Below are 17,611 nucleotides of genomic sequence, written 5' to 3' on the forward strand. Positions count from 1 at the left end.
GCAGAGACGGAACAGGATGGGGAAAGGGTGTCACCTCCCAAGGATGCAACACAGGAAGGATAGAGAAGCCCAGATGTGGGGTCTGGGAAACCCTCCAAGGGGTCCCATCCCTGCCTGGTATGCTGGCAGTGCTGGCCGACTAATTATGAACGCCGACCATATCAACCCTTCTCCCTCGTCCTCTCCCCCAGAGAAAACCACTCAGGCCCAAACTGAGCTCATCCTTCCAGGACCCTTGGAGCCTCTGACTCTCTCCCACACAGGCAACCCCTGATCCGATCCTGCCAGCTGTCTTTCCAACCTAGGCAGAACTTGGTCTGCTTGCCACCTCCACTCCCGCCCCTCACCACCCCTGCAAGTCTCCATCACCTCTCACCTGGACGGCTGTGGCAGCCTCCGAGCAAGGCTCCTGCTTCCACTGGTACATGTCAACTGATACCTGACCTACACACATAAGCGTGTGCCTTTGAAAGGGTAAGGCTGATCCCAAATGTCCCATGCTTCTCATTCCACTTAGAATGAAATCCCTACCTGGGCCTACAAGGCCCCACAAGACCCACTATGCACACACAGCGCCCCCCCCCTTCACTCTGCTCTCACCACACAAAAACAAAAACATCCCTGCCGCAGGGCCTTTGCACTTGCAATGCCAATGCCTAAAACAAGCTTTCCTCTGCTAACCATGTGGTTTGTCCCCCACTTCCTCCTCCAGTTCCTCAGAGCTCTTCCTCGACTACCCACATGAAAGAGCATGAGCCCTTTGCCCGCCGCCTCCTCCCTACTTCCATTTCCTTCCCCTGACTTACCACACATCAGTTAGTTGGCTGGTTTCCTATGTCCCCCACCAGTGCACAATCTCCATGAGGGCCTGGGCTTCATCTGCTTTGTGCTTCATTGTCTCCCTGGCACCTGAGCAGAGCCGACACATAGTAGGGCTCTCAGTAAACATGTATAAATTAATGGCCTCTCAACCCCACGCCTCACCCCTCCTCCCAACTGTTTTCTGTTTTGTGTGTGCTACTGTTCCTGGCCCTGGAAGAACAGTACCCCCACCCACCCGTCCCCTCTTTCCTTCCCAACAAGAACAGGTAGGGGTTTCTTCCTCTGCTCTCTACGCCCTCCCCCCCGGACCTAATCACACCCTCCTCTATGTGATCTTGGGACACAGGACCCTTAATTGCATGCTGTCTTGACTCCAAGACCAGAGGGGCACTAGGCTCCCTCCATTCAGACACAAGCACGTACCATCTATACTCCAAGAGCTGAGGTCTCTGTGGCATAACCAGGAATGCAAAAGGAGAAGATGGGTCCTGCCCACAGGGGTGGACAGCCTCCCTGGGGAGGCCACAGGAATAGAAGGGACGTCAGCCCAGCACAGCCTTACACCTGAGGTCCTGGCTCGGCCACCTGCGGACTTCACCCCTGGGCCCAGGAGAATGTCTCATAAGGAACGGAGCGGGACTTAGCTGGGTCCGCTGGGCTCCAAAGCCCGGGGTTTTCTGAACCGAAAGGGGCTTCAGAACTGGCCCCCTGGCCGGCCGTTTTGCACGTCTGGGGGGGAACATCTGGCTCCCGGTGCCCGGTGAGATCCCCAGCCTCCTAAGCGCCGTCCAGAGGCGACTGCAGAGGGCTGGGCGGGCGCAGGAATCACCAGCACAGCGCGGCGAGGCGCCGTGACGTCGGCGTGATTCCGCCTGCACGCCGCGGGGCACTTCCGGGGGGCACTTCCGGGGGCACCTCCAGGGCTGGCCCAATCCTCCAGACACCCGCTGTCTTCCCGGGGAGCCAGCCGCTGCCTGAGTTGCCACAACCGCTCCTCAATATTTATTACAGGAAAATTAAAACAGCAAAACAGAACAGAAAGAAAAACTGCTGTCACTTCCACCTCCCTGAGACAACTGTTTTCATTTCTGCATTTGCAATCCCGCCTGTCTTTATCCATATGTACACACATTTTTATGTCGTTGTAACCACGGTTCACGTAGAATTTATGTTCTGCTATTTTCATTTACGGGTATTCTGTGAGCGGCTCTCCATGTGGCGACATGGCCTCCATTTATTTACCATTTATAACAGCGGGTGAGCACCCCGTTGTAGATATAGAGGACATAATTCGCACACCCATTCCCCTTCTGCTCAGTATTCAGATTATTTCCAGCCCTAACTCTAAGGGGAGACGGAAAGCTGAGGCCTGTCCTAAAGATTTCAAAATGAATGGGACGATGCAGCCATTCAGCGAGCACTGGTGGAGAACCTTCCACCTGCAGGGGACCCAGAGACAGCAAGTCACAGTGCCTCGCATGCACACTCCACACACGGGCACAAATACAAACCCACGGACAGCCAGTGGTCCACTCACCACCTGTCCGTGCCCCCGCACCCAGCTCCTAGCCCTTCCGTGGCTCCGCACAGCTGCCAGGTCAAGCAGAGGCTCTTCAGCATGGCGCCCTAGGTCCTGCCCAATCACCCTTCACAATCACCACCAGGTGACTCCTGCACCACTGGCCCCCATCCCCAGATACAGGGTGCCCTCTCTTGCCTCAGGGCTGTGCAAACCCAAGTCACCCCTCTTCCCCCATGTCTGACTCACCCTCCAAGGTGCCATTTGGCATCCCCTGGTCTGTGAACCTTTTCCTGCCTCCCCAGGGCCTGGTGTCCTCATCTGTACCCCACAGGACCCAGGCTGACCGTCTCAGCCCTTGGTGCCCTGCACCAGGGGTGTAAATGTGTAACAACCAGCTCTCCAGAAAGGGACCTGAATTGTAGCACTTACTAATTCCCATGGTGTAAATACTCCCACCAAAGCTGATTCCCAGCTACCAAATGCTCAGCAATACACCATTCTCTAGTTATGCCTACCATATGTTCCATAGTTATTTCTACCGTATAGACAGCCTCAGAGCACAGATGATAGTAACGTGTGGTGAGACAAGGTTTGAGTAGTTCCCATATTTCTCTTGAATATAATTTATTTAATTTTAGGCTTACATAATTTACTTTTTAATAATGGCTGTATTTAACAACCAGCTCAGTGTTATGAGCTGAACTGTGTCCCCCTAAAATTCATATGCTGAAGTCCCAACCCCCAATACCTCAGAATGTGACTGGTTTTGGAGGTAAGGTATTTAAGCAGGTAATTGAAGCGAAATAAAGTCATAAGGGTGGGCCCTGATCCTATCTGCCCAGTGGCCTTGCAAGAGATTAGGACAGAAAGACAGAGGGGCGACCCTGTGAGGACGCAGGAGGAGACCGCCATCTACAAGACAAGGAGAGAGGCCTCAGGAGAAACCAACCCTGACCACACCTTGATCTCGGACTTCCAGCCTCCAGAGCCGTAAGGAAATAAATTTCTGTTGTTCAAGCCGCCCAGCCTGTGGTAGCAGTCCTAGCAAGCTCATATGCTCCCAAAATTCCTAAAAATTTAGTAATTTGCTCTCCTTGTGCTTCCTGGCTCCTGCCCATTATTGACCATCTACTACTTTCCCTTTTCCAGGCTTGACTGTGGACCCTCAACAGCAAGGTCACGTCTCGGGCACCTGGGTGACTCGGTTGGTTAAGTGGCTGCCTGGCTCAGGTCATGATCTCAGGGTCCTGGGATAGAGTCCAGTGTCGGGCTCCCTGCTTAGCGGGGAGTCTGCTTCTCCCTCTGCCTCTGCCCCTCCCAACTGCTCTCATGCTCACTGGTGCGCTCTCTCTCTCAAAAAGAATAAAAATTAAAATCTTTAACAAAAAAAGAAAAAAAGAGGCAGGTCACATCTCACTCAGAAGTCACCAAACGCTTTCTGGAAAGGTCCAAATAGAAAATATTTCAGCTCTACCTAAATACGGCCAGTCACCACATTCCCACTCCGCCATGGCAGCATCGAAGCAGCCGGGACGGTACATACGCCAGTGTGCCCGTGTCCCTGGGGAAACCACCCACGAGTGCTGAAGTGTGGGTTCATGTCGTTTAAACTATTCTGCTGGTGTATCTTTAAAAATCCTTAGCTCAGAGTCCGTATGAAAACAGGCGGTGGACCAGATGTGGCTCCTGGGCCTAGTTCCGTAAGCCCCAGCCTTCCATCTGTGCCCTCCAGCCCTGGCCCCCCAGCAGAGGGCCAGGCACAGGAGGAAGAGAGAGGCTAAGTTCATGTTTGATGATCTGGGGATGAAGAAACGAAGGTCAGCTGGCCAGCTCACAGGCTCTCCAATTCAGCTGGCAAAGACCACTTCCAGGCAATGTCATGAATCTTTCTTTAATGCAGATTTTCTAATATGCAAGGGAAAAAAGAACTTTCTGAAACATAAATCAAATCTCTCCCTGCAAGATAGACCCATCACCTCTTTGTTGCCTCTAACGTTCTAAATGATCTCTCAGAAATAAAAATCAAGCACTTCTTCCATTAATAACTTCTATTTATTGAGTATACGGAGACAGAACTTCTGACCAGTGGTTGCCAGGGGCTGGGAGGTGGATGAGGAATGGGGAGGGACTGCTGGTGGGTGCATGGTCTCTTTTTGAAGGTAGGAAAGTGTTCTAAAGTTATTATGGTGGTGGTCACACAACTCTGTGAGCATAGAAAAGCCAATGAAATGTGCACTCTGAATGGGTGAATTGGATGTTCTGTAATTCTATCTCAACAAAGCTGTTTAAAAAAATACCCCAGGCATTAGTCACCTGATTCTTGCAATGACAATTTTTTTTAAGATTTTATTTTTTTCAGTAATCTCTACACCCAACATGGGGCTTGAACCCACAAGCCCGAGATCACGTGTGGCAGACTCCACAGACTAAGCCAGCCAGTGCCCCTCACGGTGGCAATTTCTAAAGCCGGCCTTTTTGCCTCTGTACCCCCCGCACCAACAGAAACAGGCCCACTGCGGTGTGGAAATCCAGCTCAGCAACTGAAACTCAGATGAGCCCAAGCGAGGCCAGACCAGCCCCAGGCAGGCACCTGTTTGCACACCTTCCAAAGCAAACATATCCTGGGCCCCTGCAGGGGAGGCTGTCCCCCCAAGTGGAGGGGAGGCACCATGCAAGACCTCACACAGGCAGCTAGTCCCCAAGCTCTTTCTGGAAACAGCTGGAACCTTCCTGTTTCCCATCTTCAAGTTCAGTTATTGCTTCCCACCTTGTTGCTAAGCCTGAGAGTCCAATCAGCTGTGTGACGCATGACTCCTCCTCAGCCTTCGTAGGGCAGTGCTGGCTCCACAGCCCCACGACCTCATCTGGGTCTCAGGCAGAAGCGGGTTGGGAGTGGCTCCCTGGGTCCAAAGCCCAGGCCAGAGAGGACAGGGGAGACTCCTGCCCAGACAGGCCACCTGGCCACAGTGACAGTGGCGAGGCAGAGCAGCACAAGGGGGGCGAGGACACAATCCCCACTAAGCAGAAACAGTTTCCTCGGGACAGGGGCGGAGGCCTAGGGCGCCTGTTCTCTCATAAAGGTCTGTGGGTAATAACAAAAATGTGGCCATGCGGCCGGGACACCTGAGCTCCAGTCCCGGTTGGCCACTGTGTTTCTACCTGTGGTCCTCAGCAAGGCCCACGGCCCCCGGAGCCTCTTGGACACGTTTGTGAAATGGGGCTTGTCCGCCACGTGCCCCCACCCAGGGTGGTGGTGGGTCCAGTGAATTCAGGGCTGTGGGTTCTGTTCGGGTATGACTTGATTGCATGCGGCACACACACATCCTGACTATATTAGGACTTTATTGGCTTACTTAAGAGTGGAATTCAGGCATGGCTGGAATCAGAAAATGAACACGGTCACAAAGACCCCATCTTCTCTGAAGACCCGCAGATCAGCTCTCCTGTCCTGGGTGTGGGCTCCTCGCTCGACAGGCCTGCCTTTCTGGCTGCAAGGTAGCTGGAGCAGCCCATCCCCTCTGTACCCGAAACTCCAAAGCCAGGGGTAAAAACAGCCTCCCCCTCCCCTTCAGGCTGGGAGGAAAGAGCCCTCATTGCCTGGAGTTTGGAACAGCAGGGGCTGTGGCCAGGGGGCTTTTGACAGGGCAAAAGAGGTCAGGCGGTGGCCTCTGAAGGAAAAACAAGGCTTTCCAAGGCCCTATCAACTCCCGAAGCATCTCGTCAATGCCAGGAGAGACAACAGCTCCCCTCCCACCACCTCCACCCAATTCAGAGTGCAGAATAAAAGGCCTTCTCTGGGGCGCCTGGGGGGGCTCATCGGTTAAGCGTCCAACTCTTGGTTTTGGCTCAGGTCATGATCTCAGGGTCGCAAGACTGAGCCCTATTTCAGGCTCCGTGCTCTGCTTGAAGATTCTCTCCTTCTGCCCCTCCTCTCACTCTCACACACCCTCTCTCTAATAAATAAATAAACCTTTAAAGAAAAAAAAAAACCTTCTCTGGGTCACAGGCAGCCTTGGTCCTGGTCCTGTAAACTCAGGTCAGGCCGCACCCCGCAAGGCTCAGCCCGCCCCAAACTGGCCTGACATCCCCACTCAGCAAGTCTTGCCACCAGCCACCATCCAGGCCCCAACCCCTTGCCTTGTTCATCCCATTAGTGTGGCCAAATGGTGTCAGCCGCAACGTTCATGTTGCACCTGCCCAGCTCACGCTGGGCCCCAGAACCCCACGCCGGTGGTCCTGCCTGGACACAGGACCAGGCACCTTATGTCTGGTAGGAACACGAAGGAGGCAGTCAATGAATGCTGGGCTCCAGGTATGAGCTTCCAACCAACTGCATATAGATTCAGAGGACTCTCTGAATTTGGCATAAAAGCAAACACAGGGACAATGCAAAGCACTAGGGAGGATAAAAAACAGTGACTTAAAGAGGATTAGATTAGAACCACAAGACATTCCCCCTTTGGCCACCATCAGACCCTGGGAGGCAAGATAAGGCAATGCCCAAAGACCCTGCAGACAGAGAAGCCATGTGGTCAAGTGCAAAGTTACACCTGCTTCTCCCCAGATCATCCCTCACATCTGAACTTCTATTTCCAGTAAGCCTTTTTGCCTTAAAGTCTTTTTTTCTTATAACAGAGTGGAGCCCGGGGCTTTCCCCATCCTTCCCACCCCTTTCTATTATGTGTGTAACTTTCAGAAACAGCTTCTAGTTAGTTCTTTTCATCCAGTCTTGAGCTTATGTGATCTTAACTGGTTAGTCTACCTGCATTTATTGGGCTTATTGATCTTATCAGGCTTTCCATTTACCACTCTCTGCTTTTTCTCATCTTTTCTGCCTATTAGACCCATCACCCGTTCAATACCCTTTCTCTGCCACTGCTTTGAAAGTGACACCCTCTGGGGTGTTCTTGTCAGCAGGACTGCAGACGTCACATATTGGTGAACCCACTAGCCTGCTCTTTTTACAGCACAAGGACCTGCCCCTACGGTCTCCTGGCTATGTTGTCCAATATTCTGGGTCTGCTTAATTTTATCAGTGCTTAGATTCACTACAGGCTGACCAATTTCTTTGCTCACTATCCTCCTTTCTTTTGGTTCCATTTGCTCCATAAAGTGTATTTTTTAGCCATTGTTTGGAAGAGGGGGTATGACTGAACCTTGTATGAAGTCTCTCTTGCTTCTGAATAAGTTTAATTATTCTCTCAGCATCTCAAGATTTGCTTCCATAACCTTTTGGCTTTGACTGTAATGCTGTTGAAAATTTCTGCCTAATAATTACGTCTTTATAGATCTACCATTCCTGTAAACTTGAATGACCTTTGTCCATATGCTCTGCTGATTCACTACAAATGAGTCTAGGTATGGATTTATTTTCATTTATCGGACTTGGGATTCCTTGCACTTTCTGATTGAGTCGCTCCTAGAACATCACCAGTCATTATCTCTTTAAACATTAGCTATCGGTCCCTCACGGGAAGACTTCCTCTAAAAATAACAATGCACCCCCTTCCATCCTCCGCGTCTCTCTCCCATCTACTTCGGGATAATTCCGTCAGGTCCCTTCCCATCACCAATTCACCCTCAGCTGTGTCTCCTCTTACTAAGCATCTTTTTTTTTTTTTTTTAAGTTCCAAAACCTCTAATTCCAGTTTCGTTATATTCCTAGATATTGTAGTTTTTTTAAAAATCTGCCCATTTCTTTAGAATACTCTGTTCTTAGGGTTTTCATTTTTTTTCCTTCTGATCCCATTATATCTATCATAACTGGAAGTTCTTGGATTTTTAAAAAAATCTTTAGAGAGTGTGTGAGGGGGAGGGGCAGAAGAAGAGAATCCCAAGCAGACTCCCCACGAAGCCGGATGAGAGGCTTGACCTCAGGACCCCAGGAGATCATGACCAGAGCTGAAATCAAGAGTCGGACGCTTAACCGACTGAGCCACCCAGGGGCCCCAGTTCTTGGACTTTCATACCCATTTTTCCTACAATCACGTGGTTTCCTCTGGTGTTTCAAAATTTGCAAAGGTGAACACCATCTGTGAGAATCACATGCACCCGGATTGGGGTTACGTATGTTCCCAGACCACAAACTTGAGAAGCGCAGGCCTAGAGTTTTGATTTTTGGAGTCCAGAAAGATGAACAAGGTTACCCTCCCTGCCCTGCCAGTGGGATTATTTCCTAGCCCCATTTCACTGGGGGTCCTGGCTGGATAGCAGGTTCTGGTTCTAGCCCCTCCCCTAGTGCAGGTCAATCCCTCCCCTTCAGATCCAAGGGGTTATTTGGTCCCTCACCCCCCAGTTTCTCAAAGAGATGAGTAACAACCCCCAGGGCTGCAATGAGCCCAAGCTTTCCCAGTCCCTGTCTTTGTTCCCAGCATCTGAAAATTCCCCTTTCTTAGGAAATCAATACCCACTTAACTTTTGTGATCACTAGCAGGTGTTTGAAGCTGGGAGGGTGTTCAGGTCACCTCAGTCTGCTCCCTTGCTGGAACCACTCCTGTCCTTAGAGCCAGGCCAAGGGGACTGTGGTCCCCGAACCTTATATCCACAGTGGGTTCAGCCACTCCCATCAGAAAACATTCTGATGTGAGAATCCCCTCCCAGGAATGACAGGGGCCATCACTGATCACACGCTTTCTCAAGAACCCAGAGCACACCAGGAGGCTAGCCTCCTCTACAGAAGTGAGGGGTGTCGGGGGGTGGTGTGCTACCAGCCTTCTCTGGGTTGGAACAGCCCAAGCCATACAATCCCGTTCCCTCAAAGCCACAGCCACTCCCCGGGGAGCTGGAACCGTACTGCTATGCAGAGTTAAACCACCATCAGCATCTCCAGACCCACAATGGCAGAGCTCTTCATCCTCAGTAGCACACATCAACAGCCAGTCAGCTCCCCGGCACGATGGCCTTAACAAATACCCATCCAGTTCCAGCTGTGCAAGGAGCCCGCGCTCAGGTCAGATCACAGGCAAGCAGACAATTCTGACTCCGTGACCCAACCCCACTAAGCTGATGCACGTCCTCTAAGGGAAGTCTGGGAAGTGTGTTCTAGATCGGGCAGCTGGCATAGGTGGACGGCAGGTGAAACAGGACTGCAGGAAGCTGTTCGGAGTTGATCCTGAGAGCATGGCTGCCCGGAATACCCCCACTGGGTCTGCCACCAACCTCACGTTACAAATCAAATGACATTCAGAGTGCCCTTGGGGTATAAAGGCCAAGATCTCTGCCAGGTTCCTCTAAGACACAGAACACACCTGCTCCCAAGACATTACCCACCCCAAACTACTCAGCTCCAATCAATTTCCTCATTCACCAGGGCCTGATCCTTGGAGGCCTCATGCTGGCGGGCGATGCGGACGTGATGTGCCTTCCACGTGAGCCTTTACAGGAAGCGCAGGGAGGGAACCTGGATGAGACCCCCATCCCCCTCCAGGGAGAAACAAGTCACCCCCTGGAACACACACCTCTCCTACATGCTCCCGTCCACCTCAAGCTCTCTGCCGCTCCTTCCCTGCCCTGGCTCGCTAACAGATTGACTCACGCATCGGCTTCCTCCTTGAGGACAACGTAAGCTGCACAGGGAGGGCTATGCCCCCAGCCTCACCTCCAACACCCCAGAACGGTGCCTGCGGGCAGCTGTTGTCACACAGATACCTGCACATGGAGAGTGGTGGGATATACGAGGTCAGGATTTCAAAAAGGCTTTAGGAAGGCGGGCCGGGAAAGGCCATTTACAGACAGAGGGGTCAATCCAAGCCCATAAAAGAAGTCCACGCAGCCCAATCTGAAGAGGAAGAACAAAGCTGGGAAGGCCTTTAGCCCCATCCGGTCCCACCCCATTGTTTAACAGCTGGGAAAACGGAGGCCGAGCAGTGGGTCACCCAGGGGTGTTGGGAAGTTAAACCCCCTCAATCCTGGCTTACAAACTCCAGGAGCAGCGTAGGGCACGCTTTTGACTGTCACCTCTCAGACACACCTGCCTCCTACAGACCTTGTGCCAGGACAGGCATTAGGGAAGGCCCCTCCCACAAACGGATGAAAAACAAATGAACACATAAGCCTTCATGAAAAATACTTCCATTTTTTCTTCCTAAACTGAAATGCAAGTTAATTTGTCAAGGAAGGGACAAGAGAACAGTTCATTTAACCCCGTGCAGCATTCAATTTTGAGACTTTGAAACGCTGGACTAAAATCTGCTTCCTTTTCAACAGATCAGGAAATGGAATCAGAGTTGGCAGAAAAGAATCCTTCCGTTACACACTAACGGGGAGGCCGAATCCTAAAATCGACTTCCAACTTCCACCTGCACCTGACACGCCAGGCAAAAACATTTATTCACTTTTGCGTTGCACAAGTGTAAGAACCACATAATCTGGATTGACTTTAGGTAACAATAATTTAAAAGATCGAAAGCCCCTGTTACAGAAATTTTTAAATTGACTACTTGACAATTTATACAATAAATGAAAAAACTGACACTAGAACAGGCCAGTGATCAGCCAACACAATACAACAGGTTAACAAATGCGGCCAAAGGATCAGTGCATATCACCCACCACCTTCCACCTAACATCCTGGCTGGGTTTTTTTTTTTTGGGGGGGGGGGAGAAGCAGGGGAAAACAAAGGCAGGTCGATTCATACTAGCCCTATGAAGTATATTATTTTATACTATCGACCTAAAATTATAATATGAAGAGAGCATGTATTAAGATAGCTCATGCAACTCGAGTTTTCTCCTGAAGGTCAGGAATCCAACAAGGTAAATGGTCAGACTGAGGCAGATGCTGAAAGTAACTGCACCAAACACTAACTGCTTCAATCATGAACTGTGCTAACTGGACAATTATTTCAAAATATGAATCACAGATATAAAAGGACATACACAGTAAAACAAAAACAATTTCTAATTTAAAAAACATGTAGCAAATATAAATGCATTAGGTCAACAGTGCCAACTTACAAATTCAACCAAATCGGAATACATGCTCAACTTTTCAGGAGCGAACTTCAGTCCTGCTCGTGCCGCTTAACTGAAGCGAGATCCTCCATGGGGCATTTTGTGCAAGGATGATTGGAAAATCATTGTACAATATCATCTCAGATTCTATAGCTAAGAATCTAAGGATCTTCGGTGAGAGCTTGAGCTTGGGGAAAATTTTAGAAATAAGAGGACGCTGCCCCTCGCACGCCCCCAGGTGACCAGCAGACAGCCTGTGTCACACTTCAAGCGCCAATGATTTAAAGTCAGAAGCTCCTTTCCCCTCGCTCTCATTCCACAACACTCAACCTGGCCTCCAAAATACAAACCACAACCTGTCTTTGTGGCACCAACTGGCTGATACCTAGGTATGTGCAGGACTGACTTTGAATCAGAGCACATCTATTCATTCTAGAAGATAAAGAATAGAAATAACGTGCTTGATCTGCACAGGTTTGACAGACTTTGGTCACCTAGTAAATTCCAGACTGGCTCCCATTAGTGGTCAATAGAAGGCTTTGCATTTGGGTTAGAAACCAAACTAGGTTAAATCAGGCCTTTATTTCAACAGTACAAACTCTGTTTATTTGGGTGTAAAGTGCCAGTTTTATATACAAATCAGTAAGTAAACTTTAAAATCTGCTTTGAAGCACCAAGGCTGACACCTCCCAAGGGCCTTGGAGTCACTGATTAATCCTGCTGGTTCAGACTCACTCCAGGGTCCCCACACGTAGAGCCCTGACTGCCACTAAGAGCCATGGTGAACTCACGGACAGCCAGCCTACCTGCAAAAGCCAAACACGGCCAAGGGCTTGCCTAAGAATCCGAGTAGCTTTTGTCTACGCTTCTTTCTAAGTCAGAGACTAGCATCACTAATCAACAGGCTTGCTTATGAGGTAGCTACACAGTTTTAACAATACTATTAATGAACATTATGGGTAATTCATGGTGTAGCTGGTTTGATACACTTCAAGTAGCTGATTTTTTTTTTTTTTTTTGGATGAGAAAGGGGGGGAAAAACCAGCAAAATAAGAGCACATCTTCGTTCACTTAGAAGTCAGCATCCAAGGTAAAAGAATTCTCTGTTGGACTTGACATCACTCCCATCCTCTGATACTCGCCTACTCTCTTCTCAAAGAAGTTAGTCTTCCCTTCCAGTGAAATATTCTCCATAAAGTCAAATGGATTTTCTACTCTGAAAACCTGAAAAGGTTCACAGCAAAATTTAAATACGGAACACCAGTTTCGGAAGAACCAGAAGGCTGTAAACGATACTTTACCTTGTTAAAACCTAGCTCCAGCATAAGTCGGTCTGCCACGAACTCAATATATTGCTTCATTAACGTGCAATTCATCCCAATGAGCTTCACGGGCAAGGCCTCCGTGAGGAATTCCTAGGGACCGAAACAGAGCCTCTCAGTAAAACGAAGCATCAAGACCTCTTCTAGCCGGCACGGGAGACCCCGATGCACCACCCACCTGCTCGATCCGAACGGCATTGATAATGATTTCCCTCACTCTCTGCTCGGAAGGTTTATGGACCAGGTGTTTGAACATCAGGCAGGCAAAGTCACAGTGTAAGCCCTGGAAGAAAAGGTTTAAGATCACTATTAAAACCAGACTTCTATCGTTAATGGGAAACAGGAAATGGCTTTCCCCTTTTCTGCATTCTCCTCCTACATCTTGTGAGGCCGTAAGCACTTCAACTGCTGTCTGCTCTGCGAAGGTCATGGCCGGTTCAGCTGCGCCCAAGGCCCTCAACGCTGACCTTCCTGTATACCGGAGGGAAGAACTTCTTACAAAGACCAACAGATCTGCCCACTGGCCTCCAAGTATGGCAGGGTTCATGGCCCTGGCCTCGCCAACTGGAACTAAATGAGAACATCTGGACATCTTCACCTCCCCCTCCAGGTTAATCCAAGTGCAAAGATGTACACTGGACCAGAATGGATTCTCACTTCACTGGGATGTGTATCAACCAACTTGGAAGTACAGTAGGATCATACGGAATACTGGGCAAAAAGAATAAAACACCCCATCACCTACGGTGCAGAAGACATATGAAGGTATTGAGAACACAAATACTTTCAGTAAATTAAAGTAGTTCATTTTCTGCCAAGTAGGGATATGGCTGAACTCCCATGTTCAATGTGGACATCAGGCAATCTTTTATCTTGAGCTCCCATCAGTGAACCCAAGAGCTGTAGGTGTTTGGGATGCACATTAACCTGTTATGTGAATTACTCACCTCATCTCTGCTAATAAGTTCATTGGAAAACGTGAGGCCAGGCATCAGGCCACGTTTCTTGAGCCAGAATATCGACGCAAAAGAACCAGAAAAGAAGATTCCTTCCACAGCGGCAAAGGCCACAACCCGTTCTCCTGTGAAAAGTTAACACCAACACGGTTCTAGTGAGCAACTGAGCACACGCAAAGGAGGGGCCACAAACCAGTGACGTCACTCAGATGAAGTTCAGGTGGACACGGCGCCAGAGGTGTCCTTACCATAGGTAGCCTCTTTGTCCCCAATCCAACGCAAGGCCCAATCTGCCTTCTTCTTTACACAAGGCATCGTCTCGATGGCGTTGAAGAGAAATTCCCTAGTAGACACCCAGAGCGTCAGCAATTACAGCAAAGACCTCCTATCACAAACGTCCAGAGCACAACACTGGGGCCGAGGGCAAATCAAGACTCACACTGAAATGTCTTCTCATTACTGTTTTTGCTTTTCCCCCAGTGTTCTTTTTAAAATTTCAACATTCATTTGGCTCCTGTTAATTTAGGTATTCTTTAGTTCATAGGGAGCCCCGAGACCTACTAACATTAAAAGTCTTAGTGCATTACACCAAAAGCATCTATCAGCTTAATTATATCAAGCCCAGGTTATGACAAAGTTTACAGGCCCTATCTTTAAACTTGAGAAGCCATAAAATCTTAACTGTTAAGACTACTTAAACTATGCTGACCATTATCTCCCTAGATAGCACCTTCCTCACCAGACTATATCATCAGGCCAATTATATGGGCCCCAAATACCATATGTATATAATAAAATAATTAAAGCCAATAAACAATAACATGAGCTTGCTTCCTACTATAATTCTATGCTGCACTGATGGTCCCAGATCAGGAAAGCAAATCAACTGGCCCCCCACTTACTGGGTCTTCCTTATTACCCTCTTCCGCCTCCAATGTATCGCCGTGCCCCACTTAAGAGTCTACATGTTCCCCAGCCTGTTCCTTATCAGGCGACCTTGTTCTCGAAAGCCAAGGTCCATCAGACCATATGGTTCCCTTCATTCTCTTTCCATGTCAATGTCCTGAGACCAGGGTCTGCCTCTCCCCAGCTTTTGAGGCTTAACCACCACAACTTCCTGATCCTGCCCCTTCTGGTTATTTATCCAGGTCATGCCTATCCGTATCTTTCCTCATTTCTGCCTACAAATGTCTTCAAATCTTCCTACCCCCCAAAGAGTCTCCCCAATCCTGCCAGCCCTTCCAAGCCACCACTCATTTTCCCTCTTCACATTCTTCCAGGTTACCCACAAGAGCCTACCTTTCAGCCCTACCACTTCTGTTCCACGCAAGACTCTCATCCTGAGCTGACCTTAGTATCTAGACCACTCAGACAGCCATTTCTAACTTTCTCCTCCTCTCCAATCCTGAAAATGTAAAACGGGCCTGAAGCTACCTTTATTTCTCCTCTGTGATCCCATAATGCAAACCATCTCTTCCCACAGTCCTGCGCCTAAACTCATCTAACAGCAAACTGCTGCCTCTGCTTTATTACGGAATTCCTCTCACTTCTAGGTCTGGTTTTCTGCGCTGTATTACAAGCTCTTTAAGAGGAGAGGTGCGTTCTGCTTGGGTGCGCCCTCCAATCCCCTCCACTCTGCCCCAGTTACACACTGTAGGTTCACAGATTTGCTACACGAGTAGAACTGTCAGACCCTAGGATTTAGTTCATCGTACACAGCCTCTTCGGATGTGTTTTGTTTTGCTTTCAAAGAAAGGCATTAGATTGAATGACCAACAGTCTACTGCCACCTCTAATAATGGAGTAATCTCCTAACTTTGTTTTTAAGTGACTGGCTTAAGTGAGTTTAGGCCTGCTCCTCAGAGCAGACAGGACCATGGGCAGTAGAAACTGCTTTGTCTGCTTAGTCACTTAGTCACTCTTCTACCCCTATGTAAACTTGAAAACTTGAAATAACGAGAACAATCAGTGAGTCCTAAACACGTTGGTAGGCCACCCAAATACTCACCTTTCTTTGGAATCTTTAATGTATGTGTCAATGAGGAGACTGTACATCTCAGAATGGATGTTTTCCATGGCAATTTGGAAGCCATAGAAACACCGGGCTTCTGTAATCTGAACTTCTTGGCTAAACCGCTCCACCTAGTGGTAAAACACATCACAGGTCAGCTGGGCGCGCACTCAGAGGATCCTGGATACATCACACTCCCTTTGTACCATTATAAGGTTTGTTTCTACTATTAGAAACAATACTTCTTTACTATTTTGTGGTAAAGCTGGGCATTTTATGCCATACACGCTCAATTTACAGATCAGGAAATAGATAACGTCTATTTTATGGGGATCCTGCGAACACTCATCAATTCATTTTTTCCTAATTCACTGCACGAAGGATCCACTCACAATAAGACATATATGGAATCAAATTATTAAAACAGCAAAACCACAAAAAGGAAAGCAATGTCATAGCCACAAGGAGTAAACCTCTTACTCCCACTTAACATTGTCTTTGAGCCTCTCAAGAGCCAGTGGGGGGAAAAAATTAAGCATAAGGAAGAAACAACTGCAAAGGCTATTATAAAACAGGAAACACCATATAACAGGACTACTAGCTTACAACTCTCTAACTTAAAAGATGAGGAGACAGAATTAATTTTCTCTTTAATCTTGAAGTGAATGAAAGCAGATGTTTTTGGGAAAACTCACCAAGTTTTCATTTACAATGCCATCGCTCGCCGCAAAGAAAGCCAGAACATGGGATATAAAGTATCTCTCCTCAGGCTTCAGGGATTCCCAGTGCTGAATGTCCTTGGAAAGATCCACCTAAGTTTAGAAGTTCATAAGGGACGTTAAGCACGCGGGGCCTCACACATATACAGAATTCTTAAACCTTCCTGTAACTCTACCGAGACTACTTGATCAAGAACATCCCTCCCATGCACAGCTCCCTTTGCCAGTTAGAAAAGCCCACATCCTCGGAGGGCAACCATCCCCAAGAGGAACAAGAGGAAGGGTCAAGTATATTTCAAGCAAGTTACAACCACTACTGCAGGGGGCTTCAAATTCCTTTTAAGTCTCCAGCTCCTGACTCTGATTACCTCTTCAGCCGTCCAAAAGGATGCCTCAGCTTTCTTATACATCTGCCAAATATCATGGTACTCGATAGGGAAGATGACAAAGCGACGAGGGTTTTCTCTCAGTAGTGGCTCGTCCTCCACGCTGGGGGCAAGTACCTTAGTTTTCTGTTGGGTGAGAAAGTAATGAAAATGCTAATTATAGGGCAAACCACATGAAATTGCCATTTTTTCGGCCTCGTGCGTTCAATTACCGGCCCTCCCAGGTGGTTCAGTGTGTCAGCTGTCACACATGTATCCTACAGAGAACATAACCGGGATGTAACAGAGGAATAGGAGGAAATCTGCGGAAGTGTAAAGGAGGAAAGGACAGGGAGGGAATGCCTTGGCGGGAAAGAAGCGCGGGCCGGGGAGTGGCTAGGGTTTGAAACCCTGGAGGAGACAATGAGGCTTTGGCGCCAAGAGGCGGCTGGCGCCCCCTACCCCCACAGGCCGCTTCCCCGCCGGCTGCCCCGGCACTCACCGGCTCGGCGGGCTCCTGGAAGATCCTCCTGGCGGTCTTGCTGGCCAGCACGCGGGTCCCGCTGAGGGCCGGGGGCTGCGGGGAGACGCGTGGTCAGGGGCAGGCTCCCGACCCACAGGCCCCCCGCCGCCCCGGCCCGGCGCGCGCGTGCTCACCGTGTTCTCCTTGTCCGCCAGGCTGAGCCCCTTGAGGGGCGAGAGCTGGAGCTGCTGTTGCTGCTGCTGCGGGTCCACGATGGTGGCGAGCGGGACGCGGACGGAGAGCATGGCGGCGGCGGCGGCGGCGCGGCGGCACAGCAGGGGAGGCGGCGCGAAGGTCCTGGGAGCCCCCGCGCCGCCGCGCCAGCCTTTAAAAGCCCACCGCGGAGGGGCGCGCACAGTGGGCGTGGCCAGACGCCGCCTTCCCATTGGATGCACCGGCCGGACGTCCGCGATCCGAGA

General features: G+C 49.5%; 1 protein-coding gene across 2 annotated transcripts; it reads right to left on the bottom strand.

The window, feature by feature from the left end:
- Positions 1–358: 358 nt before the first annotated feature.
- RRM2 (ribonucleotide reductase regulatory subunit M2) lies at positions 359–17,578 on the bottom strand. 2 transcript variants are annotated; one of them, XM_045775988.2, is made up of 10 exons: positions 17,327–17,578; positions 17,172–17,246; positions 16,673–16,816; positions 16,281–16,397; positions 15,583–15,716; positions 13,823–13,917; positions 13,566–13,699; positions 12,797–12,901; positions 12,598–12,711; positions 359–909 (listed from the first exon to the last, which is right to left on the bottom strand). In XM_045775988.2, the coding sequence occupies exons 1-10, from the start codon at positions 17,576–17,578 to the stop codon at positions 892–894; spliced, it is 1,188 nt and encodes a 395-aa protein (XP_045631944.2). In that variant the 3' UTR covers positions 359–891. The 2 variants fall into 2 exon arrangements, with proteins under 2 accessions (XP_045631944.2, XP_045631943.2); XM_045775987.2 differs by lacking the exon at positions 359–909 and adding an exon at positions 10,636–12,520.
- Between the last annotated feature and the right edge of the window lie 33 nt (positions 17,579–17,611).

The sequence above is a fragment of the Ursus americanus genome, chromosome 7, assembly GCF_024610735.1.
Source record: "Ursus americanus isolate L20-20 chromosome 7, mUrsAme1.1.p, whole genome shotgun sequence".
Lineage (NCBI taxonomy): Eukaryota > Metazoa > Chordata > Mammalia > Carnivora > Ursidae > Ursus > Ursus americanus.

Excerpts from the sequence above, each read along its gene's own strand:
- RRM2 (XM_045775987.2), bottom strand. The coding sequence starts at position 17,578 with ATGGGAAGGCGGCGTCTGGCCACGCCCACTGTGCGCGCCCCTCCGCGG. Across the intron at positions 16,398-16,672 it reads CCTTTTGGACGGCTGAAGAG|GTGGATCTTTCCAAGGACAT; the intron begins GTAATCAGAGTC and ends TTCTAAACTTAG. Across the intron at positions 15,717-16,280 it reads GCATTGTAAATGAAAACTTG|GTGGAGCGGTTTAGCCAAGA; the intron begins GTGAGTTTTCCC and ends TTTTACCACTAG.